The sequence below is a fragment of the Amphiura filiformis genome, chromosome 19 (assembly GCF_039555335.1).
Source record: "Amphiura filiformis chromosome 19, Afil_fr2py, whole genome shotgun sequence".
Classification (NCBI taxonomy): domain Eukaryota; kingdom Metazoa; phylum Echinodermata; class Ophiuroidea; order Amphilepidida; family Amphiuridae; genus Amphiura; species Amphiura filiformis.
This window is the reverse complement of record NC_092646.1, coordinates 8,458,483-8,485,172: the sequence shown is the minus strand read 5'-3', so window position 1 is coordinate 8,485,172 and position 26,690 is coordinate 8,458,483. Positions and strand designations below refer to the sequence as shown.

The 26,690-nt window shown below is 36.5% G+C and overlaps 1 protein-coding gene across 1 annotated transcript in view; it reads right to left on the bottom strand.

Moving 5' to 3' along the window:
• The window catches only part of LOC140140877 (F-BAR domain only protein 2-like), a 107,108-nt gene extending 85,724 nt beyond the window's left edge, over positions 1–21,384 (bottom strand). Inside the window, 2 exon segments of the mRNA XM_072162626.1 lie at positions 5,860–5,951; positions 21,275–21,384. Of these exon segments, the coding sequence (XP_072018727.1) occupies positions 5,860–5,951; positions 21,275–21,367 (185 nt within the window). The 5' untranslated portion in view covers positions 21,368–21,384.
• Positions 21,385–26,690: the final 5,306 nt, after the last annotated feature.

Here is a 26,690-nt window from a genome sequence, read left to right as displayed (position 1 = left end):
AATTGATAGAAGGCACGATTCCGGACGAGGCGTCACGTTTGAGACTTCGATTGTGTGGACATTCTAGAACATGCGAAGGTCCCTGACAGTAATATTTCTAAAGAGGAAAGAGCAGCGCTTCGTGATCTGAAATCGGACAATAATATCATGATCCTCCCTGCCGACAAGGGGAGGGCTACTGTGGTAATGAACAAAACCTCGTACCAAGACAAAGCCAATGAACTTTTAGCTGATAAGAACACGTATGAACTCATTAAGAAAGACCCCACTGCTAAGTACAAAAATCTCTTGGTGGATCAACTCAAAGTCCTCAAAGACGAGGAGTGGATTGACTTTAAGTTGTACAGACAGCTGTACCCCACCACGGCTGTTGTACCCAAGTTCTATGGCCTTCCTAAGGTCCATAAACCTTCGTGCCCACTTAGACCGATAGTGGCGAGTCGCGGGTCTATTACGTATGACACTGCTAAATTTGTGGCCAACATCCTGTCCCCCCTTGTTGGCAAATCTGAAAGACATCTGCAGAACAGTGAGGACTTAGTCAATAAGATGTCTAAATTCACTCTCGGTCCCGAGGAATGCCTTGTGTCCTTTGATGTCACAGCCCTCTTCACGTGCGTTCCGGTGGATGAAAGTTTAGTGATTGTTAAGGACTTGTTAACAGCGGACACCACCTTAGAGTCCAGAACTGATCTTAGCCCGCAGCAAGTTACTGACCTTCTGAGCACCTGTCTTAAAACCACTTACTTCGTTTACAGCGAGAAGTTTTATGTTCAACGTGAGGGTGCGGCGATGGGCTCCCCGTGAGCCCGATCATTGCGAATCTCTTCATGGAGAACTTTGAAGAAGGCTCTTCAATCGTGTGCTAATCCCCCAAATACTGGGGGCGCTATGTCGATGACATTATGGTGATTATGGACAAAGCTGAGGTAGATACGTTCACTCAACACCTGAACTCTGTACACCCATCCATCAAATTCACGGTTGAACTTGAAAGCAACAATGCACTTTCATGATGCTTGACACCCTCATCACTCGCGCTCCTGACGGTAAGCTGGTCTTCAGTGTCTACCGCAAAAGTACCCACACCGACCAGTACTTAAATTTCTCCAGTCACCAGCCATTGGAACACAAGCTAGGAGTGATTAGAACTCTGACTCACCGCGCTAAAACTTTGTCATCTGACAGCACTCTTCTTGAAAAAATTAGATCATGTCAAGAAATCACTGTCCATATCTTGGATACACCAAATGGACCTGGACTGCGCCCGAGTAGTAGGAAGCGGGACCCCAAACCTCGTGGGGTGACACCCCCACCAAAGGTCACGTCTACGTTACCCTACGTACAAGGTGTGACGGAAGCGATTAACAGAAAAATCAGGAGTGCTGGTGTAACTGTTCATGTCAAACCCTCGAACACCATCAGGAGCATGGTGGTGTCGCCCAAGGACAAAGTAAAGACACTGGACCGTGCACGGGTCCATCTATCAAATTCAGTGTAAAGACTGTCCATCACAATATATAGGTGAGACTGAAAGAGCTCTCGGAAAAAGGGTTTCCGACATAAAAGAGCCCTCGCCGGTTGGAGGACATATGAAAGCTGCCAGACACTCCTTTGACCCTGGTGAGGTCAAGGTGTTGGACAGCGATTCCAGGTGGTTTCAGCGAGGGGTGAAGGAAGCAGTGTACATCGCAGCCTCCGAACCAGACCTCAATAAAGATCAGGGGCGCCACCCCCTACCAGCCGCCTACAAGAGGCTACTCGGGTCAAGTGGTTTGGGTTCATTGCCCAGATCACGTGTCCCGAGTAGCGATCGTCTTCAGTACTACGCCAACTCAGTGCTGAAGAAGTGACCTCGGATGAGGCACGAAAATTCCACTCGTAAGTGAAATTTTACATTGCTTGTGTGAATCAGTTTTAAATTGTTCTACATTATGCATTTTCGTATTTGTTTTAAATTTCTCGTGAGCTTTGAGACAAACCTTTTTTTTTTTTGGCCTAATTATTCATCAGCTCTAGAATTTGTGTTATTTAAAGTACTGTATTGACCCAAGTGCTTTCTGTTGCTAAATAAAATTAAAAAGCCTGTTAGTTTCTTCCTGTTTCTGTATTCCTGCTCTGATGCAGCTCTAGGCATTAGGGCGGTTCTATTGGTTGTCAGCCTTAGGGCTTAATGCTTATGATTCGTTGGCTTAGCTTTTTAAATGATCATTTTTATTTCATTGCGATATATTTTGCATGTTTTATAAGTTAGAGTTCTTCTGTGTTGTGAGAATTAGTGTGCTTTAATAAATTAACATATTACTATTATCATTATTATTATTATTATTATTATTATTATTATTATTATTATTATTATTATTATTATTATTATTATTATTATAATATTTATATATTCATAAAACACAATGCATTTATTAGGGAACAAAGATCAATTCCAAGTCTTTTTGTGGTACTCGGGCAGTTATATCCCTCAGAATCTCATATCCCGTTAAAAATAATTCTTTGTTTTCCTCTTGCACTGAACTGGAAAAAAACAAAAACTACAAGTGACAATGCTAATTTTACATTGAGGATAAAAACACTCATAAAATCATGACAATCCTCCCGAAGAAAACCACAGAATAAATTTTACATTTTAAACTTCTGTAATTTACTTCCTCATTATACAAAGAAAATTCAGTGAAAACTACATAATCATGATTATGATGTCATTGTTTTCGTCTTCCATATTCTAAAGGTTAGAGGAAATGGAAGTGGTGATTTCATGTGAAAAAGCGGACAAGGAAAAAACATCAACACCTTATTATCCTGGTACATGTATATAAAACTATTAAATGCAAACAACAAATTACTGTATTAAATTTCTTATATCAGTGTCCTAAACAGAAAGTCAGTACACATACTTGTAAATTTAAATATTAAATTGGTCTATCAATCAATAATTATTCATAAATCAATCATAAAATCAATCAATCAATCTCAATCAATCAATCAGAATAAATCAATCAATCAACCAATCAATCAATCACTGATTTGATTTTAATTTTATATCATAAAGCCCTTAGCATGCTTAGCCTGTTTACATCATTTATGAGCAGGGACAATTCTTGACTGAATAAATTCAATACTCCTTACAAACATATTGGACTTGCCCATGTACCCTGCACACTCAACAATGTCTGCAGTTCAATCTTAAATTTGTTATTGCATCACATGAATTAATTATTTGGGTTATCAAATATGGTTATGAATATTAATACTTCAATAGCTTTGATGTATGTGAATAAAATTAATTGGAAAATTGCATGAAAGGCTTTTACAAATGTACCTCAAGTATTCATGAAGGGCAAGTTTGTATATTTCGAACCCGGAGCATATGCAGGACCAAAAACCACTTATCCAAACAACCCTAACCCTAACCCTCATGAATGACAATCACACTAAACTTAAGCCAAATTATGATCATACATGTATCTCATGGTCCTGGAGATTTAGATACTTTGACACTTCAACATTGGTGGTTGCAATGGGGCTGCAGGTAAATATTAAATCACGGTGTCCCAAATCATCATCTTGCCTCATGCCTCATTTCACCCATTGCACGGTTCCGCCATATGCGAGGAGAGCCTCGAAAAGTAAAGTTACGTAATACTTCCTTTCATGTCTATTGCCAGTTCAAGGCTCTCCTCGCATATGGCGGAACCGTGCAATAGGTGAATTAACCCTCCTGTGATGGGCTTATTATAAATTATAAAGCTCCTTAATATTAGGGCTGTGCAATAATTATGACACAGGGGTAGTAAAATGTCCAAATGGCATGCCAAAATTTGCTTGCTCCCTTTTTCAGTCTGCCAAAAAATATTTGTATTTTGACCAGCCCACATTTTGATGGCCACCTCACATTTTTCAACCTTGCTACATGACATCTGGCTCTGACAAAAATTGCTTTTGAGCTGCCAAGAATTGCTTGCCCTCCCATTTTAGCTTGCCAAAAAGAAAAATTCTTGCCCCCCCCCCCCCTCAATTTTACCCACCCCAGGACTCACAATTACCACACCCCATATGCAGTCTAAAAATGTAGAATAGACCCAGTCACTGTATCTGTACGGAAAAGGTTACCTGCTTCAATTTCATCTTCCGTGTCTTTTTACAGCATACTACAATGTACATACTGGATATAAAAGGTTGCAAAAGAGGTGGGTGCAGGGATCGCGAAACATAAGAACACCACAATAAAAGGATGTTTTCTCCTCTTGCCTGAATTACTGAGCCATCGCCCTTTGATCCCTTTCATCATCTGATGCAGCGGAGGAGCATTCACTAGGATCCACATCATGCTCATCTACAAGGGCACACTTCTTTAACCCTAATAATTTGCACATTCATTGAATGACCTTTGAAAATTTAGGGACAAAAACTCATACTCTGCAACTTGAGATCAAATTTTGCACTATGATTGTTTAATTTAGGTTATTGAACTATGCCACTGGGATGAGGCCATAGTGATTTGATAGATGATGCACAAAATCACCACGCTGAACAACGGCGGCCGACTTGGTTACATGCTCTAAAGTAGACATAGCCGCTAACGTGACATTTAAGGAAAAATTAGGATAGATAGAAAGCTGTTATAGATTTAATGATTGCGAAAATGTCTCGCTTGGAAGTCACTGCATACACATTTTAAGGTGGAAAAGGGCAGACAATTTCTTGCAATAAGAATGCCACCAGTTCATTTTGTGCTTATAATTCCCAAATGAGATTTTGATAGACATGGCTTGTTGTATGTTGAAGACAGACTGATGAGATTTGTCTGTTTCGTATTCGTTTGCATACAGGTGTATGTAATTATTGATTCGGCTTGCTCGTTTGAGTTTTTACGCAACTTGCGTTCATGTCTAAGTGTAAAAATTTGCACTCTGACTCCTAACTAACTACTAAAGGTGCTCAGCAGACATGTAACGAGTAACGATTTGAGACTCAACTTTTTCAAAAATGATGACTCAACTCAGATTTTCCAATTTTGCCCTTAATTAGCTTAGAGATTATACTGTATAATACAGTGACTTTGAGAGTCTTTTGAAGATCTCGAAAGTCTTGACTTGAGAAATTGTTAGAAATGGCTTGACTAGACCATGAAATGACTCGACACATTACAAGTTAGAACTCTGCACTCATCCTGTTCCATCACTAATGTATTTTTGATCAGAGCAACATCAGTTTCAACGTAATAAGAATAGTAGGCCAATATAAATGTTTTCACAATTTCTTACTTGGCAAAATCTGTTGAGTTATGATGTGTTGTAAAATCAATTTCAAACCCCAGGGTTTAAACTTCCTAGGGGGCTGTGCAATAATTGAGCCCCCAGGGTGTTCCATTTTCTGAATGGTGTGCCAAAAATTGCTTCCCCCACCCCTCAGCCTGCCAAAATTTGCATCAGGTTTTCCATTGTAGTATACATGTAGCAGCAGCACAGCATTTTTACGTTCTTTGACTGTGATTTTCCCTGACACCGACAGTATAAGCTTTGTTTTTCTGCTGTATTACATTATCATATTTGGCAGTTGCTATGCGTAATCTAAAGTTGCTATTCATGTTTTCACTCTCTCTATACCTTTTTAAGAACAAAGCTGTCACCAGCTTTTTAGACTGACATTGTTTTTTTGGTGCATTTTTTTCGACAGATTCAGACCATTTTTGTTCTAACCTGCGATTTGTGGTTTAACTGCAATTTTCCGCTGAATGATTGAGATTTGTTCTAGCGTTGATCTCACCATTTTTTTTCAGTTACAGGAAAATTGCTGTTGTCACAACGGAAAACTGAATGCAAAAACACTTTCAGACTCAGTCCTTACCTTTCTCGTATAAAATCTCCTATTTCCCTTGTTGATGTATGGCCATTTTTCATATTCTGATAAAGACATGGAAACCCTTGATTCTTTTCCCCCTGCAAATAATAAACGGAAGAAAGAGAAAACAAAATTGGGTCAATTACGGTATAAAAATGTAATACTATAAATGTTATAAACTTCACTTGAAGACAATACGCATACACTGTATTACGTGAATAAAAAAACACATTTGATTCAAAAGTGTAAATTATTTTAAATTCCAAACAAAATTGTCTAACTTTATACCAGATTTTCCCAAATACGACTGGGACTGGGTGTACTGTATGATAAATATCAACATAAAACTTGCAAAACTTTGCGGCTAAATTAAATATCAGGTGCACCTGGAATTTAGATGTTTTGGTTCTCGTCCATAAGATTTTTATGAATTGATGAGGAAGGGAGGGAGGTTTTCCTCTCAATGTAAAATAAGCATTGTTAGTAGTGTTTGGTCTTTACCATAAGTGCTTGAGGAAAGGAGGCCCTTTTTCTTTTTTCTAAGATTTTGAGAGATAAATCCCCAAGGTACCACAAAAAGACTTGGAAGTGATCCTTATTCCACGTTCTCCAATAAACTTAATTATAAGTATTACGTTTTCCTAAGCATTTGAAAGTCTTATATTTCTTGAAAAATCTAAAAGAAAAAAAAAATCTGACAAATTCAAGAAACTGAGGCAGGAAGGGACAACAACCAAAACATTTATTTCTTTCAGACTTACAAAAGCTGATTTTGAGCTCACAGATGGTCAAATCATTGTTTTTCATTTTATTATCTTTATAAGTACTACCAACTTTTTGCTACAATGATCAGAGGTAAATTCAAGCTACAACTGCTTATTATGTTCCTTCTTCTTCTTCTACATTGTACTACAACGTCGAGTAGCAAAATTCAATTTATGTAAATTTCCTGATGACTTGATCTTCATTTTGCTACACGTCATCCTTGTATAAGTTCATCTGATCTTTAATATCCATCCTGCATTTACAGCTCTACAAAAATGTTTAAAAATAGATACGCTCAAATACGCTGACAAAAATGACACTGCTTCAAAAGTACAACACTTTGGATGCAATGGTGATACTGCAGTAAGCGGTGTGTATGAGAACAGGTAAGGACAAAAAGTAAATAATCAGTGGTTCCATCAATACAGTTCAATGCCAATGCCAGGATATCCTCTCCAGTGCAGATGCTACCTTAATTTAAAGGCCTATTCACAGAGGTTGAATTTGGAAAATAACAGGCGTGCTACAAATTGCACTTCTTAAGGGTTGTGTTTAGCTATTTCAGGTGGGTAGGGGTAGAAAAAAGATTATTGCCATTTTGACCAAAACACGTGAGTATTTATGATTTGCCAAACAGAAACTAACAGAATAATACCTAAAAGTATCACTTTTTAATCATTTTGTCATAAATCGACTTTCCACCATTTACAATTATTTGTACCGGGGTGTGCCTGTTGTCAAGTCGATCAAGATTGTGATGTAACATTCCGTACAGAGGGTAATCAGTACGGCGTGAAAAGTATGGCTTCTATAAGGTTACAATAAGGAACAAACCAAAAGATCGATGGCGTCCAATAAACGTAACTAGTTTCGTTTCTCAGCCGACCCCCTCCCTCCATGCCAGAAACGTAATAATGAAATGTTGGAAATTTTGACATAATAATAATAATGACACATTCTTCAGACCGATGTTTTTGTACAAACGTAATCGAGTATTTTTACCCCTACCCCTTAAACGAAACTGGTTTCGTTTATAAGACGATATCGATTTTTTGGTTTGTTCCCTAAAACAGGTAATAGGTATGAATGGCCGTGTAATCGATCTAGAGAAACCTGTCTCGCTGTCATCTTAAGCTGCATGGGTGTCCCAGAAAGATCCATACTGGGAAAGTTGAATTTTGTAGGTAGCATTGTTATCAGTCGTATTGTTTTGAGTTCTAAATATTACATATATTTAGCTTTCTTGGTAATTTAAGATTTTAAAGATCGAATGTTTCTAAAATAAATTACAGAATATTGCGTACAATGGTGAAGTTTAAGTTTTGACAATACAATCTATTATGAAAATAATGAATAACCGTTCAGCACAAAGTTATTTGGAAAAAGTTTTGCAGCTAATTTTGTTATGATCTATCGATTACTAGCATGCAAGGTATAAAGGATTTGTTAAGCTTGATTGACCTAATACTGCATGTGTAGTCTTTAGGCGGCAGTTTCGAAAATAATTATTATGTGTATGAGTTTCATCATTTGAAATGCCGGCAGAGATTGATTTAGGGGCCTATTATAAAAATATTATAGAGAAGATTCGTCCTTGTGCCACAGCATGTATTTATGTCCCTATTGGCAAACACACAACTAGGAAAAGGTGAAGATTACATTTGCAGCAAGTTTTTCTTAAACAAGTTATACCCTCTATAAGAATTACATTTTTGGCGTAAAATTGATCGTAAATTTTTTTTTTAAATTCAGCACAAATATCGGGACTAATATTGAAAACACATGAAAAAGGTCACTTAAATCAATATTAAGAATTATTCAGTGTTTCAAGCTCTACATTTGTGCCAAATTTGGTGTATCTCCTTTGACAACTGAATGATTTCTACACTATATTGCAAAGTACATCTACGTCTGGGCGATAGTGATAAAGCAGGTCAATGTCTGGTGCTTATGAAGCCTGTGCTGTAAGTTACACACGTGCAATTTTTGTCCAGTTTTAAGAATATCAATATCACGCCAAAACGAATCAAGTTTTTGAAATGAAAGTAACACAATAAGTAGGTGACATTTATGTCATTAGAAACTTATGAAATGACGTTACTTTAACTTTAACTTTAACGTCTAGAGGATTATAGAGGATTATGTATTCAAAACCAAGGTGGTTTTGAATACATAATCTCTGTAATCCTCTAGACGCTAAAGTTAAAGTTAAAGTAACGCATTCATAAGCTCTCTATTGTATTCCATGTACCGGTACTAAAATTAAATACACTGTTGATTAATTTTTCAAACACGGTATAGATCATTCTGGAACACCCTGTATCTCAGAACTGTCCTTCAACACAGGTGGTAGTATACGGTTATATTGTTCCGGTCCATTTATGACATAGCCATCCTCATTTTAATACATGATAATACAATAAAACATGAGATCGGTTTGAATGGTTGTGGAATCAAACTAGAGACCTGTTCCTTTGTCACCTTTATAGACCTGATAAATCAAGCGGAACGATTCTTGTCATATCGTTTTACAGAATTGGTCGTATTGCCAGCGCTGCAGTGTTAGTATTAACTTTGGGCTTCTTATGAATTGACTGTCAATATCTTATACTAGGTATACATTAAAACTCAAACGGGAGAAAGAATCGCGCATACGCATGTTAGAACATTTTCAAGAATGTTTTAAAATTGTATATTACAATGTATTTACATTAACATTGTACCCTAAATAACATGGACATTTGGGTGATATGTTGATGTAGTTACGAGCCATATTTAGTGCCGATTTGTCCCAATTTGCTTTTGACTTGCCTGGCAACACTCCATAAAATATGGCTAGTCGTGTGAAGACAAAGTTGAAGACCTATAAGGAGTTATATTCGTTCTCAAATGGAATCATTATGAAGATCGTAAGTAAAAGTAATATAATAACATAGCGCTATTAGCTCGCCTATGAACCTTGATATTCGTTAGTTAACCGGATAAATAACTTCGGCAAAACTGACAAACTTGTAGGCCCCCTACCAAAATTGGCGTTAACTCGTTACTGTCGAAAATGTACAAAATATGGCTTCCGTGAATCTGAAAATATTGATATTTCAAAATTGGTTAATTGTATTACCATAAATCGAACACGGACATGCAGGATGGTATCTCCAGAAGTCTTTTTGCCTAAAAAATTGGAATTTTGTTGAATTTAGAGTAACAAAATAACATGCGCCAGACAGTGGTCGACGAGACTGTAAAATCAGGTAGAAGTTTGTATGTTGACGAAGCTTGAACATGCCTTCGTCGCATTCGAAGTCACAAATATCTATCATAATTCTTATTTCAAGGTCCTGTAAATACCTCAGCAAAAGATAGGGTCATCGTCCAACACGGACTGCTCGAAAAGAGTTCACCTATAAAAAACTGCATGGGCTGTTATGCGTCATATTATATGTACAGGCATATTTGAAGAATTTCCTATCAACTAATAATATTAAGATTGCTAAAATATTAATCTAAAGACTTCAATCTTTCATGTGCACCATAAATTTTGCACCTGAGATAGATATTGCTAGGCAAAATTTCACAGCAAACATTGCAGTTTTCTCCCATTTCGGAGATATTTGAGACAATACAGCTCGACCCCTTAAGGCGGGCAGTCAGGTGTGCTATGTGCTTAACTTCGGTTTTACAAGAAGTTTAGGAATTGAGTGTGCTATCAATTGCATTCGGACAGGTGATTTAAGGTGTGAGATGTGTGGGATCGCATTCGCATGCCTTAAAACTCAATACCTGTATCAGTGACTTGCTCATCCTCCAGAATTTTGTAAAATGATTTTGGCACTTATGTTAGTGTCATACAATACACGTAGATGTGCGAACATATGCTGCTAGTGTTTTAAAGCCATTTTGTAAAAGTGGTTATTTTTGTGTGTTGCGCTTTGCTGATTTTTTAACCATTTCACTTGTTTTTAAATTCAAGATTTTAAATTTTCTTTGTTTTTATTTTCACGGTAGCTGCCTTGAGCGCAAAAAGCGCGAAAAGTAATGTACCATGAAAAATTTCACTTGCTTAGTTTTCACTTGCTTGCTGACAGTTCTATCCCTGCAAAATTATCAGTTAAATTAAGAATACTCAAACACAGCCAAGTCATTGTGTTGCACCGAAGAACTGCAAAAATCACTAACTTAAAATGTATTTGGACTCACTCTGATTCAAACCACTGATAAAGTTGGAATAATCATTTTATGCTTGTCTTCGAAAGATGTTGCCTACAAACACTTGAGTTATCACAGCTATAGATTAGCATTAGATGGGTTTTAAAAAATGTATTAACATGACAGGGCTTGAGACTCCTCACTTGTAGTATATTTCTGCTTTCAGCAAAACATCATATTTTCTTATTTATCTAAAAAGATACCTGCAAAAACAATTGCACAACACTGGAAGCACACAATGTAGAGAGGATTAAACTACAATTTACACACACATCTTGAGATTCCTCACTTGTTGGTATTTTTCTGCTTCCATTCAAGTAAAACATTTTCTTTCATGCTTATTGCATTTTCTTAAATTGCATGACAGTTACAGCATAGAGGGGGCTAAAGGCGCACATCTTGAGACGCCTCGCTGACTTATTACTAATGTTCTGCATCAATGCAAGTAAACCATCACATATCAAATGAAACACCCTGCAGTATACAACACACTCGCATTAACCCATTATTCACACAACGTCAGCATAAATATTAGCTTTAATGAGAAGAATAAACACTTCATAGATTCTCGTCTCTAGTCAATGGCGCAACCCCCAGTTCTAAAATGCTAACATGTACCGCCCACACAAAAACCACAACATACGCAACATGACAGTCTGATATTACATAACAACAAACACGTTCCCCTAGCTACCATATTTTCAATCCCTAATCGACAACTGGACACTAAAGACCTGTTACACCACTCTTAATTGCTTCCACTAGCTGTTTGCACATCAACTGTGACGTTTAGGAAGCATAAGATTCAAATCATTAAAAACTGAAATTGAACTTTAAAAGCTAATAGATGTCTAGCATATAGTGTACATCGCATGGTGTATTTTTGATGTCGTTCACTGCACATACTCACATAGTGTAGCTGAGATTTCCCCTTAGGTAAGGCACGTATCATAAAATCCATCCTACCGGTGATAATATGTTACCTTACGCACTTGTTGATAGCTCAACCATTTCCTAACGAGTGAGTCCAGAACGTTGACTGGTATGGTGTAGAGGATGGTCCCTAACAAGGACTCTATCTGACCGGGAAGTTCCAAGGGAAATGATACAAGCACATAGCCTTGAAAATTGACTATACAGTGAGAGAGCTGGATTCTAACCTAACCATAGCTAGCTAGATGTCTTGATCAAGATATTGCATGCGACGGAAACTGTTAATGCTCCGAATCAAGAGCAATCAAAGTTGCGACTTTATAATAATTCAACTTAACATTTAAACAGCATGAAAAAATTGTGCTTATTTTATTCAAATTTTATACTAAATTGAAAGGGCTATAATTTATCACTTTACTTCTTTAATTTTCTCTGGATTTTTAAGTACTGTAGCATGACAAAATTTAACTGGTAAGCATCGTCGATGAGCAGGAGCAACTCGCCTCTTCCCACTTGTTAACAATTTATGAGCAGCCACTGGCTGAACTGAATAGTGCTCTGCACAGATTGGGTACTGCCAGACGGTGCTGGTTATGCTTCAGGAGTTTGACTAAATTAAGGATTTGGAAATGGATGGCGACTGAATAAAACAAACAAATATTTTGAAATAATTGAATATGTTGGAAGGAAGATGCAATTTGTCACTTTACTTTGCTCTCATGACGAAGATAATACAAGATGTGTGGTAAATAAATTAGGGTGTAAACAGAAAATGCAGAAATACTGGAAAAATACTGAAAATCTGAAATTTATTTTGTATCTGGTATCTAGTTGAAAACTTAATTACATCCCTGAAAACACGGATGTGCACACACCCTAAACCTAATTTTTAGCAAATTCCCTATGGGATTTTGTCAATTTTGCAATCAATTGGAGGGGGACGTACCCCGGCCTCTATGATGCTACACCACTGGTTTTGAGATGCAGCCCGATATAACACGGTAGATACCATCAACGCGGCGAAACGCTGAGTTGTTCCATGCGATTGCAGAGATTATTATAGCTATTTTCACAGGATATGTTATTCACATCCATCCATTTATGACTCTGTCCACCTCGTCCACTGGACAGTCAAATCCCACTTCCCTCTTCGGTAAAAACAATTTGCAATACTACAGAGTTTTCACCTGCCCCACGGCTACATTATATACGATATACTGACCCTTGGCTACATTATTTACCATGTATGGACGACACTGTGTCACCACAACACTGATGTCTTTGCATGATTTAGAAAGTGTACCTTGTACAAAAAAAGGTACCTAGCGACGCTTGAACTGGTTTAATTATGATTTGCAATAGTGGCCAGCTAGATTGTGTGAAGTGATTTTTACAGGGCCCGTAGTAAGGTCTTGGGGCGATCATCAAGAAATTGGGACGGCTGGTTTTAGGTCCAAATTGATATGAATGTTATTAGAAAAAGAAGGATGATACAATTCAATCTCAAAGGTCGGATGACATTTTTTTCCTTGATTTCTTCTTTCTTATAGATGTTAAAACCTGGGTGTATCATTCATTGTTAGATTTTTAGTTTTAAAAGTTTGTTCTCACATGATGGGAAGGGCAGGTTAATTAAGGATGTTTGAAAAGCCAAGCATCACCCTGATCAGAACTGGCTGTGAGATCTTTGTAATCCACTGCATCTCCCCCTGCAATGGCACATTTCATTCATGCTGTAATGGAGAGAGTGGATAATTTGAACCTGAGTTTTGCTTTTACTGGGAACTGAACCCTGGTCCTTATTTAATTTAATTTTAAAAATGAAAGTTTTGCCACTATGTGCATGCGGACATTGATACCTAATTGGCTTTACTTGACTATAGGCAGCAAAAGCCCAGCAGTTAAAGCTTAAATTTTATAACACAAATCAAAATATTTACTTAAAATCCAATTATTTTGTTCACAATTGACAACAAACTAACACTCAAATAAGCCTGAATATCAAGGGACCATTATATTAAAGGTCTTACTATTTCATTTTGCAGGTTACAAATTCCAATTAATCCAGTAAAGCTAGCGTAAGTAATAATATAGGCAGCTCTAGTTTAGGTAGCTCTAGTTTAGGGCCATGGCAAAATCCCAACCAACCAGTCAAGCATTGCAGTCACACATCAGTCAAGCATCAGTAAGTACATGTAGTGACCAACCTGATTCCCAGCTCCTTCTTGTGTAGCCCTATAATTTGGTTCACCTCAAGTTTGGCAGTGACGTACGTGCATATTTCGCTCTCACCGCAGTATTGAATCGTGTGCGTGAACTTAAACGCACTGAGTGTACATGCCCACGTTTAGGTGCGCACGCTTGCGGTGCAATTGCGTAAAAGCATTGACGTCACAACCAAACTTGAGGTGAAACAGATTATACATGCTCGGTGCTCATTTCCATCATTGGGTGGGCCCGATTGTAACATGATCATGTCGTAATTGCTACCCTTAGCCATCTTTTTAAGATCCTCAACCACCTCTGCTCTTCTCCCAACCCATTCAAGCCCCACCCCAAGACAACTCTCCGCAATCTCAATAGCCTCTCTCTTGATACACCTTTCCGAAGGCTCACACTGTGCCAAAGGTCTTTTTACCCATATGTTCCCACCTTGTGGAACTACCTGCCTGAGAATGTTGTCAAAAGCACCTCCCTACCAGCCTTTAAATCTACTGTTTGTCTCCACCTCGTGCAGCAATTTCGCTTGGTCTCCTTTTATTTCTCCATTCCACCTGTCCTTGTCCTAATTATGTATTTTTTTATTTTGTTTTTGTTTTTGATGTAATGGGCATCCCTTTAATTTAGTGATTTCACTATTGGGTTTGTCCAGGCTTTCTAGCCTATTGTTATAAATAAATAAATAAATAAATTTTTAAAAATTACATGTGTGACTTGTGTGTACGCATTTTATTGTTGTATCATGTTTAACTCAATGGACTTAGTAACTGTGGTGTGTGTATAACCAAAACTTCCAGAAGTGATGACATCATGATGAGGTACTGGCCGTGTGAACACTCTCACCCAGTAGCGTGAGTGGGTGGCAGAGTGCCCCCCTGACAAAAAAAAAAGAAAAAAGTGCCCTCTGACAAAAAAATGAAAGAGAAAATCTGAAGGGGAAAGGGAAAAACGGGGCCAAAATAGTGTAAAATAGAAATAGAAAAACCCTTTTATAAATAAAAATAAATGTTGGTATTTATACAGCGCCTTTCACATGTGAACATGTACCAAAGCGCTTTACATTTATTCCGCCGTCATTAGAATATGTCAGCTGCCATACAATGCCCAAGGCATGCTCATACCTTTAGGCGGCGCTCAATGGACAGTATTCATAACAGCTCCCCATTATACACCTGGGTGGAGAGGAGTAATCGAGATAAAGTGCCTTACTCAAGGGCACAACACGATGGCGTCGCCGGGCTCGAACCCGCAACCTTCTGATTATGAGCCCTAGCCCGTTCCGCTCGGCCACCGTGCTCCACTTTATCCCGATCATGGGCAAAAATATGATTTTCATCGTCACAATAAAGCCATAAATTTGGAAGTGCAAAGATTACAGTCTCTGTAAAAAATGTATTGTATGATGCAACTGCAATTTTTTTTCATCTGTGCCCCCAAAAATTTATTTTGCCCCCTCTGACCAAGAAAGCTGGCTACACCCCTGCTCTCACCATTAAGTCACGATGACAAAAAAATAATAGTAAGGAGTGTGTGCCTGGGTCTACAATGTAAGTCACGTGCTGCACATGCTGCCTGGTAATATAACATTTAGAAGCCAAAATGTTGTGCAAATTAGTTCAAATGCACCGGCATCCACTACTCAAAATATTGGACCTGCCTGTCGTCTATCACATGGTAGAGGATAGTAAAAACAAAAATTCCTATAGTTTATTCCAGTGTTCTTAGTCGGTTAATTAACCTCAATCTTACCGGTTAATTAACCGGTTAATTAACCACATCATATTTAACCGGTGGTAAAATAGGTTAATTATGAATTTTGAATAATTGTGATGCTTTTTTAAGTTTTGACATTTTAATATCACTTCATTCACTGGAAATATTAAAATAGTATTCTTCTTCTTGTTCTCTAGTCCTAGAGTGTCATACAGCACATCATAGACCATATGCAGACTATATCATGGTCTATGAGGCATGAGCACATGTACAAATCCATGGGGGGGGGTTATTTGACAAATTTGGTACGGGGATTTGCCATGCAGACTTTTGGATGCTGACTTTCTCTATACCTACTCTTTGCTGTTATCAGTGTACCAATATTTCACAAAAAGCACCCAAATTTGCTCTAATTGGGCACTTTTAGGGGCATTGGTCTCCACTCAAAACCCACCCATAGATAAGCATAGGGAAAATGTGCGATTTTTTTGAGAGCAAAATACGCGCAATTTGCGCTTTTTTTTCCAAAATGCATGAATTCTCTCCCCAAAAAAATTGGATTTGCAATATTAAAATTGTACTTTTTTTTTTTTTTCCCCCATTAGGTCAACAGATAAGGCCCTTCGCACTTGATTATTAGTTTCATGTTTACCGCCGCGTCAAAATTGAAAATCTCATTAAAATAATTACGGTAATTATTTTATTTTTGTTTCTAATTGTTTCTGTATTTTGAATACAACTCCACCTTCACTTATTTATAAAATCAAATATTGTTGCGAAATAATTAAATGCCCGCTCTAGTCAATAGTTGCTTGTAATAGTTCAAACCAAATAAAGAAAATAAAAGATAATTAATAATTAAAAGTCACCTCGTCCCTTTTTCAAAATCTTTAACAGGAAACTAATAATTAAGTGCGAAGGGCCTAACGCAATTCAATGTTATAGCAAGGCGAATGTTGTAAATCTGCTGAAAACTACCTATCCAAGCACATCTTTTGACCAAAATGTAGATTTTAAAAATCAAAACTTCAAGTGTTCCTTACAATATTTTTCAAATTTTATGTCATACAATGGCCAATTCTCTAAATCTTGTGCAAAAAGTTACTATTTTTGCCTGTTTTGTTATACGGTTCAATGAAATATGACATTGCTAAAGAGCGCTTACAAATTCATATGACCCATAGATATACCAAAATTGCTGAAAAGGTATCCCAAAACCGTGGCACATCCCCATACATGTACACATTCAACCAGGCAGAACGCCACCCCACCTGTTGCACAAGTACAGGAGACTGAGGAGAGTGAGCACTGAGCAGATTATACCATTTTTGCCCAGGGTTGTTTCAACCAATCTGCTCATGTTAAATGCTTGCACAATGTTCTTCAGTATGATGGCATAATGAATTCCGAGCTCGGATTTATATATTTTCCAACCATAATTAACCAATCTTACCGGTTAATTAACGTTAATTAACCGGTTAATTAACCGCCATTTACAATTAACCGGTTAATTAAGAACACTGGTTTATTCTCTAAATAAACTTCTTTTTCTACTACTGGTGTAATGCCTACACAGTCTTTAGATCTAGTCTTTACTTAGGGACTGTTCACAAACACTTGTTAGCTGTGCCTGATGCAAAAAATTTTCATCACAAAATTTTTTTTGCTGCCCCCACCCCCTTTACAGACCTCAAAATTTCAGGGCCCCCTTTTTGACATGAAAATTATGGGTCAACCCCATAGAAAATCATATAAACTCAATTTTCCCAGGAAAATTTGTGGTCATCAGCCCCTCCCCTTAGGAGGGTCAAAACGTTTCAGGACCCCCCCTTTTGCATCAGCCCCCCTAACAAGTGTTTGTGAACAGTCCCTTAGATCAGGTATTTCAAAACCAGGTCAAATTTTGCACAGAACAATCTTCCCCAAGAAGTAGAACTGATCCATTACAAATCTGCAAACAAAATATTTCATTGAGATGAGATGACAAATACTTTAGTGTTTGCAATGAGTCATGTTATATTTTCTGATCGGACGAAGACAGTGTTGGCAATTATGGAATATCAAATTCAAAATTTCCAACTATTGTCAGAGTGGATCAGATCATGCTAGAACATAAACAAAAGCACCACTCAATGAAACCTGTATAAATCTTTTGACCTCAAATCAACAGCTCGGAAAATGGTACAAAGGTTATGTTTAGCTAAGTAAGCACTAACCATACCAAAAGTTTAAGGTGATGCAATTGAATACCTGAGTGGAAGAAGGGCCCAACTCCATTTTACCAAAATGAGTTTATCATATCTTAAAAGACCTGCACCGGTGCCATTGCAACATATATCATTTCAAATGTATGTTATAATGTATGTTCATGTACCAGTACTCAAGGTCCCATCAAGATAACAAGGATTTAAAACCCTTGGCTAAAACAATACCCTAAACAGGGATTTTATTCCTTGCATCTAATTTCATACCCTAAATTTCATATCCGCGTATTAGCAATTGCAATTTTGCTACCCTTTTTCCAATATTTCACGCTTTTGACACCCTAAACGTGTTACTCGCAGATCGTGCTTATCCATGAAAAACTACCCTTTTACGCGTTTTCATTATCGCGGATGGTGTACAGGCCACAATGGGAGTGACCCCCGGCAAAATTGACATTCCAACAAAATATTTTGACATAGATTTCCCAAGTGCATATTGAATATCGGTGTAATGTAAGAACTGGAAACCAATTGACACAAATGACTCTACAGTACTTAGCTCATGTTTACATCAAAAATCATACCAAAGATCATTTGAAGAAAATAAAAAAATATGAATGCAACTTCACTCCGCGTGCATGCATCCCATGGGATGCAGGGTCAGAATTTCGTTTCACAGTGTGAGAATCAATCGATTCTTGCAGAATAGATTGACAGGAATCATTTGATTCTCGCAAATCAACTTTTGTGTAAAGTTCTGCAAACTACAAACATTTGCGAGTATCAACTTTGATTCACGCAAATCTGTTTACGAGAATCTTTGCGAGAATCGATTATCTGATTCACGCCAAAATTCTGACCCTGGGACGTGATGATGCAATCGGCCGCCCTAAATGATATAATGGTTACGGATTCGCTGGCCCAGCCAGCGTAAGACCCGTGCCGTGGCTAAGTGTCGGCAGCCTAGTGCTTGGCATGCGAGGGGTCACGGGTTCGCATCCCAACCAGAGCAAACAACTTCTTTTGTTTACTCTCTTTATTCCTCCCTTCTTTCCATGCCATACACCAGTTGCCAAAAAGCCATTCAGGGTTAAGGTTAAAGCTTTAAAATGGCAAATCAGGTTATTTAGCATCAAATCACTACAGTAAACACTGAAGAAAGCTGAAGAATCTATTCTATTATTTCCAGGTCATTAGACCAAATAATTTTCCTAGTACAGTATATCAACTTTGCTTGTTGTTTTTGACAATAAGCTTATTGTCATAGCTATTTTGTCATATTTTTATTTACTCACTGGACTGCAGATGAACTTTGATGAATTGCATTCAAAGGGAAAAGGTAATGCTTAATTTGAAACTTCAATGGGAAAACTCACTAACTGTAACTAAACTAATAAATTCAATTCATGAATTTAGACACAAGTTTTTACTAATCTAAATGAATGTGTAGTTAGTAAAGTGACTCCTGGTAAATTGTTTTTCATTGACACAAAGCGACTCCTGGCCGGATTTTTATATGTTATTGCTTGTCTAGTATGTACAACGAGCTCCTAGCTACATGTACAACATCCTGAGTGCTCAGTTCAATGATTTCCTCTCTGAGTTTGACCAACAGAGGGTTCTCTTCAACATGCTTCAATGGTATTTTGTCAAATTCTGTGAGACATGGAATTTGAGGGTTCTCTTCAACATGCTTCAATGGTATTTTGTCAAATTCTGTGAGACATGGAATTTCAATATCTTTGTTATAGTGTGTCTCATCTCATATGGATTCCATAAACTTTTATACATGTCCTCTGTGCCATAGCCTGACACATCATGGCCCTAGCTGCTCCTTCCTCACAGTAGGGCCATGACTTCCGTACTATTGCAAAAAGCGGGGCACCGCCTCACTGAACTCATGTCGCAGTTTCAAAGGTTCACCCTGCATTCATAAAGTACTCACACATTCAGTTTACATGTAGTGATATTATCCTTCAAAATAACACTATGAAGGCTTCCTGCATCTTTTTTCTTCATCAAATCAGCATTTCACAGCCAAAAAAATGCAATTTCCTCGCCACCGTCATGACCGTGTTATCTCTATGAGACATTAATTTTTGTTATGGTGACGATCGATACGGTCACAAATTTGGTCATTTTTACACCTTCAAATGTATCCAAAATTTTCACACATGCACAAAATATGTTTTGTTTAAGTCTTATCGTCATATGAGGAATGGTAAGAAGTGATATTCTGTTTTAAAATTTGATACTGTGTACCCTGTATGGATCAGATAGGCCCAGGAGCTTCAGACCTTTGTACGGAGAAGGCCAGTGGAAATCGTAGTGAGGAGGTGTGAGTACCTCGGGCTATCTGTGCCAGTGCATTTGTTCTGATGTCCTGCTCAAGTGCTGCTTTCAAGATATTTCAAGTCTTTCACAACTTCCAAACTGGTTCCACCTGCAGTTCTTACATCTTTCAGTCTGTTGATTGAATACCATGCATTTAGTCTTTTTTGGTTTTCATGTGCAGCTTGATCTGCTATATAATTATACTCTCTTGTGGAATAAAAATCATGAATTTTTACACGAAAGTTGCTGATTCAGCTGTTAAAATGTTAAAATTGGGGCTTTGACAAAAATTGAGGATCACAATTTTGGTGAAATCTGACAACATTTCACTAAAAACATAGTAAACATTGACAATTGGATGAGATGCACATGATCAACATGCTTGAACCACTAATAAGTCTAGTTTTAGTAGTGAGATTGAAACTACCTGGCACTTCAGGTCCTAACATGCGTAGGATTGAATCTTTCCCCAGAGGCAGGCCCGTACGCAGGAAATTTTTGGGCGGGTGCTGATTTTGAAAAAGTAGACTTTTTTCCCAGAGGGGGGGTGCGATTTTGTGAAAAGTGGACTTTCTTCAAAAAAAAATTGGGACTTTTTTTACCAAAAAAGCATAAAAAATAATTTTGGAACTTTTTGTACACTTTTGCAAATTTGGGGAGGTGTGGCCGCACCCCCTGCGTACTGGCCAGCCCAGAGGAGTCCTTATCAGTGGGATCAGTGGAATCTTCAGATTCAGATGAAGACTTTAGTTTTAATAGTCTGCTGCAATACCATAGTTCCAGACGAAACATAGCAAAGTTGTAAAAAGTAAGTTGCAGTACTTTTAGATTTATTTCCAAAATTCTTTTTACAACTACTGGATGACTAAGAACTTTCAGTCATTAGAGCTTTCAACAAAAACAAAAATAATCAAATTATTTACAATTAAAAAAAATAAAACAATAAATAACAAAGCGAGAATCATGCTACATCCAGAGTGCTACATCATTTCATACATGTAGTTCATTCACATGCCATACACATGTACAGTGTACGTCAAACATACCATATTAATTCCCATGAAACTTGCCCCTTCAATCACTCTGTTTATATCCAAACAAACAAGTGTGGGCATAAATCTGCGCAACTTTCGTCCCATTCGTACTAATTATAAACGATCCACAAACTTTATTCACTATATTATTTTCCAATAAGTCCAAGTCTTTTCATGGATTATATCTGAACACCCATGTGGTTGATCCACCGGTGGTTAGTGTTGCCAGAAATTACTCCAAAAAGCATGGGGTCCAACACCACTCTACCACCTAACGCTACTTACCTCATGGGCTACAAAACCCACAAAAAGTGCAACTTGCAATTAGCATTAACCCTTTTTTCCATGATGTTGAAATAAAATAATCTACATTGTTCATGTAGGTGAAGTGAACCTAAAAAATGGAGAATGTCTCCCACTTGGGCTATTTTGACCAGTATTGGCAACACTAATTTGGGCTGGGGATATTATGACATGGAAAGTCAGATGAGCTAGACTCATTCAATAAATTTATTACATCCATGTCTGTACTACTATGTATGACTTCCCGATATTGGGATCATGGGATGCGAGTAATTATAAATGGGAACGGTATTATTTAACAGCAAGATATTTTCACAAAGTGGCAGGGGGGATATTTCCCCATGCCCCCAATCTTGGGCAAAATTTCCCCCTCCCTTCTCCCATCAAAATATGAAACTTGATTCTTCCAACCCCAAATAATACCTTAACTGACTTGGTGAGCATTTTTGCTACACAAATAAAATTGCATAATGCAGACCCTGTAACTGAGTACAATGAGTCAATTTAAATACTAAACTGTAAACTGGTAACACTGAAAATTTATACAATAAGGGACCATTCACAAACACTTGTTAGGGGGGCCTGATGCAAAAAAAATTCATCACAAAAATTTTCAGCCCCACCCCTTTACAGACCTCAAAATGTCAGCCCCCCCTTTTGACATGAAAATTATGGGTCAACCCCATAGAAAAGCATAAAAACTCAATTTTCCCAGGAAAATTTGTGGTCATTTTTTCAGGGCCCCCCTTTTTTTGCACCAGGCACTAACAAGTATTTGTGAATGGTCCCTTATTCTTTACATGTTTTATCCACATTTGTATCACTTGAAAATTATCAGTGAATTCTGAAAATCAAATTTCTGAAAATATAATACCTTAAAATTCAAATTTTCGACAGATAAACCACCATGCTAAAGTACATAGACCGTAACATTACGCTCACACATGTCCTAAGTGTCACCATTCATGCAAAATATGACGTAAAATGTCACTGAAATTTTTGTCACCAAACATTTCAGTGGACTATAATTAAAATTTCATTTTTCATAGTTTATATTTCACAGCAACATCTGAACTTCTGAAGCAACATCGATAATCTGAAATTTTTAAAAAAGATTTTTTAAATAAAAACAAAATCATTGACAAACATTTCAGTGAGCTGATTCAATCTTATTTTACACAACAAAATGTATTTTAAAGCTTAAAAAATTGAATTTGATATTTTAACATTCGCAATCTGAAACATTTGTCAATCAATTTTTTTTAAAAGTAAAATCATCAACAAACATTTCAGTGACACTGAAGAGTTTCAATTAAAATCTTATATTTCATCATATTTATTTGTCACAATTTTTTTTTTAACTTAGCATTTTCACATCCGCAATCCGCAACATTTGCCAGCAAAATATTTTCACAGTCAATTGATTTTCCCAGTCATCTCTGACGGATTAAAACCCTCATAATTACTCACAGCTTAAAATTGATTGCCCCAATGGCAGTGTGAGTCAGAGATTGCGATAAAAAAAGACTTGAGTTAAAAATAACAAGTGCTGACATTTGAAGCAAAAATAGCACAAATTCATATCATTATGATTCCTCTTTATATCACTCAATTTATTCAGCAGCAAAAAATGTTCAAGCTCTAACTTTTTTCTAAAATAATGTTGCTAAAATTTAAAGCAAAATAGATCTTAAATTCATATCATTTATGGTTCATTTTTAAAAATCACTCAATTTATTCGTAATAAAAAAATGTTTAAGCTCCAATGAATGATATTTTCCTAAAATAATGTCGTTGAAATTTCAAGCAAAATAGATCTGAAATTCATATCATTATGTTTCTTCTTTAAAAATCACTTAATTTATTTGCAGCAAAAACAAAAAAGAAGATCACTTTGAGCTACAATGTATGCCTTCTTTAAATAAAATAATGTTGCTCAAATTTGAAGCAAAATAGATCACAAATTCATATCATTATGGTTCTTTTTTAAAATCATTCAATTTATTCACATCAAAAAAAGTTGACAACGCTCAAATTTGAAGCAAAATAGATCACAAATTCATATCATAGACTGGTTCATCTATAAAAATCACTCAACTTATTCACAGCAACAAATTGTTCAAGCCATCATTTATTTTCTAAAAAAACACTGAAATTTGAAGCAAAAACCACCAAATTCAGATCATTAAATCACAATTATTTTAAAATCACAGCAAAAAAGGTTCAAAATAAAACTAAAATAAATTTGAGGCAAAGTAGCTCAAATTTATATCATTATAGTTCATCTTGGAAATCCCTCACAATTATTCACATTTCACAACAATATGTTTTCTTCTAAATTAAGAAGCAAAAATAGCATCCAATTCATATCATTGTGGTTCATCTAGCAGGAAGGATAACTCTATAAAAGGCGACTCAAATTACAACTAAAGTAGACATGTGATGAAGTAATCTATTATTTTTTGTTTGGTATAGGCCTATATATACCACAGAAGATATCTTACCCTTCCCAGAATCCTTTGTAACATGATGCATCACCTCGTTATAGCAAAGGAAACTTATCCCAGGTTCCATTTGTTTTCATGTTGAGAATAGACTTGATAAAATGGGTCGATAGTCAAGAAATAGAAAAAATTTTACAAGATCTGGATGTGCTCTGTTCATTGAGGTACTTTTTGTCACTTTTTTATCAATCCATGTTGACTAGATAGCAGAATATTAAAATGGAAGAAATGTATTGTTGGAAGTGTAAGATATATCTTTTCTGTAAAAGTGGTTATTTTTACATGTGTAAATGTTGATTTTGAACCGTTTCGCTTGTTTTTAAATTTGCAATTATTATTATTATTATTTTAGAGTTATCATCCATAGATCTATACATAAAATGTGCGCACTGTATTTTCGCAGTATTGAGCATGAAAAGCACAAAAATTATTGTACTACGAAGATTTTCAATTTTACAGTATCCAACAACCAGGAAAAAGTACAAAGCAAACAGAGAAATAGAGATATGCATAATAATCAAATTAATACATCCTTCCGTTTTTGGAATCATGGTTGTCTAAAAATACTGGCTAGATACAAAATGAATGCTTTTTCTGATCTTGGGTATTATTGTCTCAATTTATTTCTATTTCCAATGGCAAACCTCCATTTTACAATCACAGCTCAAGGGAACACTTAAAACAAACTATGAAGAATCTTCTTTCTCCACCTCCACCTCCCTTTTTCCGGAAGTACTCAAGTTTGGTTTTGGTAGGGACGTGCCGCTGAGAATTTGAAAGTGGACCCATAAATATACCAATTTTTGAAGAAATTTGGACCCATTGATATACCAAAAGTCAAAATTTTCGGCCAAATTTAACCCAAATTGTCTTACTTTTTACAAATTTTCCCAAAATTTTGGGAAAATTAAGGAGATTAGGGAAAAATTAAGAAAAAATTGGGCTGTTTTCCGAAAAAAATTTAGAAAATTTTGAAAAAAGGACCCATTCATATACCAAAATAGGCTTTGAAATAGGGGTCCCGTATGGTCATTTGTACTGAGTACCCCGGTATTTTTCTCCTTCCTCCTCACTGACTCCCCAGAGTAAAAACCATGGGGAAAATTCAGCCATGTCTGAATTATAGAGTTAATTTTATGCTAAGCCTGTTAATTTTTTAATCATTAATTTTAATAATATTTTTTACTTACTAGGCCTTCTATTATGGTTCAAAGTCCCCACACATATTTGACACCCTTATCTTGCAGATATTAATTCGTATACTAATAGTCATAAATGTTATGGTTCAGTTTAATTCAACCATTATCTTTTAGATATTAGGGCGTATAATACACATATTAACTTAACTGGCAAATTGACGAGTTGTCGACAAAGCAATATAGGGAATATTGGGATTGTAATGGAAAGATAATCTGCACCACTTACAAATGAAAATAGAAGACTGATGCACTTAAATTTTATTGTATATAATGGCGATGTTAAGCTTAACTTGAGCTCATCTCTAATATTTTTACTGTCTAGTTAGTGTTTGTCGATAATTGGTCCATGCTTGTCGACAATCAGGACAATTAATTGCTTTACAAGTCTACAATATTTTCGACAACAACCTGGTCACAGCCCTACATGTAATATGTAATACAGTAGATTACACACACACACCCCACACATGCTGAATGTATACAATTTTATACATTGTAGTCTAATACTAGCCCCATCCAACTGCCCAAATACAGTATTAGAAGAGAGGCGAGCTTCACAAATTAACGACGACAATGCTGGTAGATGCAGTAATGTCTACTTTACATTACTCTGTACTCACACTCATTAAAATTTACTGAGTGAATGCATAATTTATGCAAGTCACATACTAATGCACCATATCACTAGGGAAGTCATTCATGAAAACCATCATCTTGAGGAATAGAAATAAGCAATTAAGATTGAACAAGATTCAGCATTATGCCTTCCCAACATGCCCAATGGTGACATTTTTTAACAACTTTGCTACAGGGACTCACTTTTGGAAAAAAAAAGCGAGTCCTTGTTCACCTGTATTTTATTTAGAACCAGGACTCAATTTGGGCTAACTAAACCAGGACTTTTTTCCATAATTTTAGGAAAAATAAAAATATTTAAAAGGAAAAAATACTCTCTAGAAACGCCATCGTTAAAATACAAGAGTCAAGATGGATGTCTTCGGCATGATCAACACCAGACATGATGCCGGACATGATGACAAGTAAAGGCAAAATACTGCAAAATTATAATCCCTGAAGACAAATAACAAGAAAAGTTGTCAAATTGGAAAAAGAAAGAGTTGGCACTGCATTTTGTTCAAAATACATTAGGAATGGCCAATATTTCGAGTGAAAATTATCTTGTTTTTCACAGAATATGTATACATGTACCATTGTATTTTAGCACAAAATTAGTTGTCCGATTCCATGATTTATATCCTCAAATATGGGCCACAATACAGGACTCCAGGCATGGACTGGAACAATGCCCGTCACCTACTAAATTTCATCCTGTCATCCTCCACCATGCCTCGTTTCAGAGTATTCAGCAATGCTATTAAATTGAGACAATTATTGTGACTGTAGGTTTGTCTTTAATTCTTT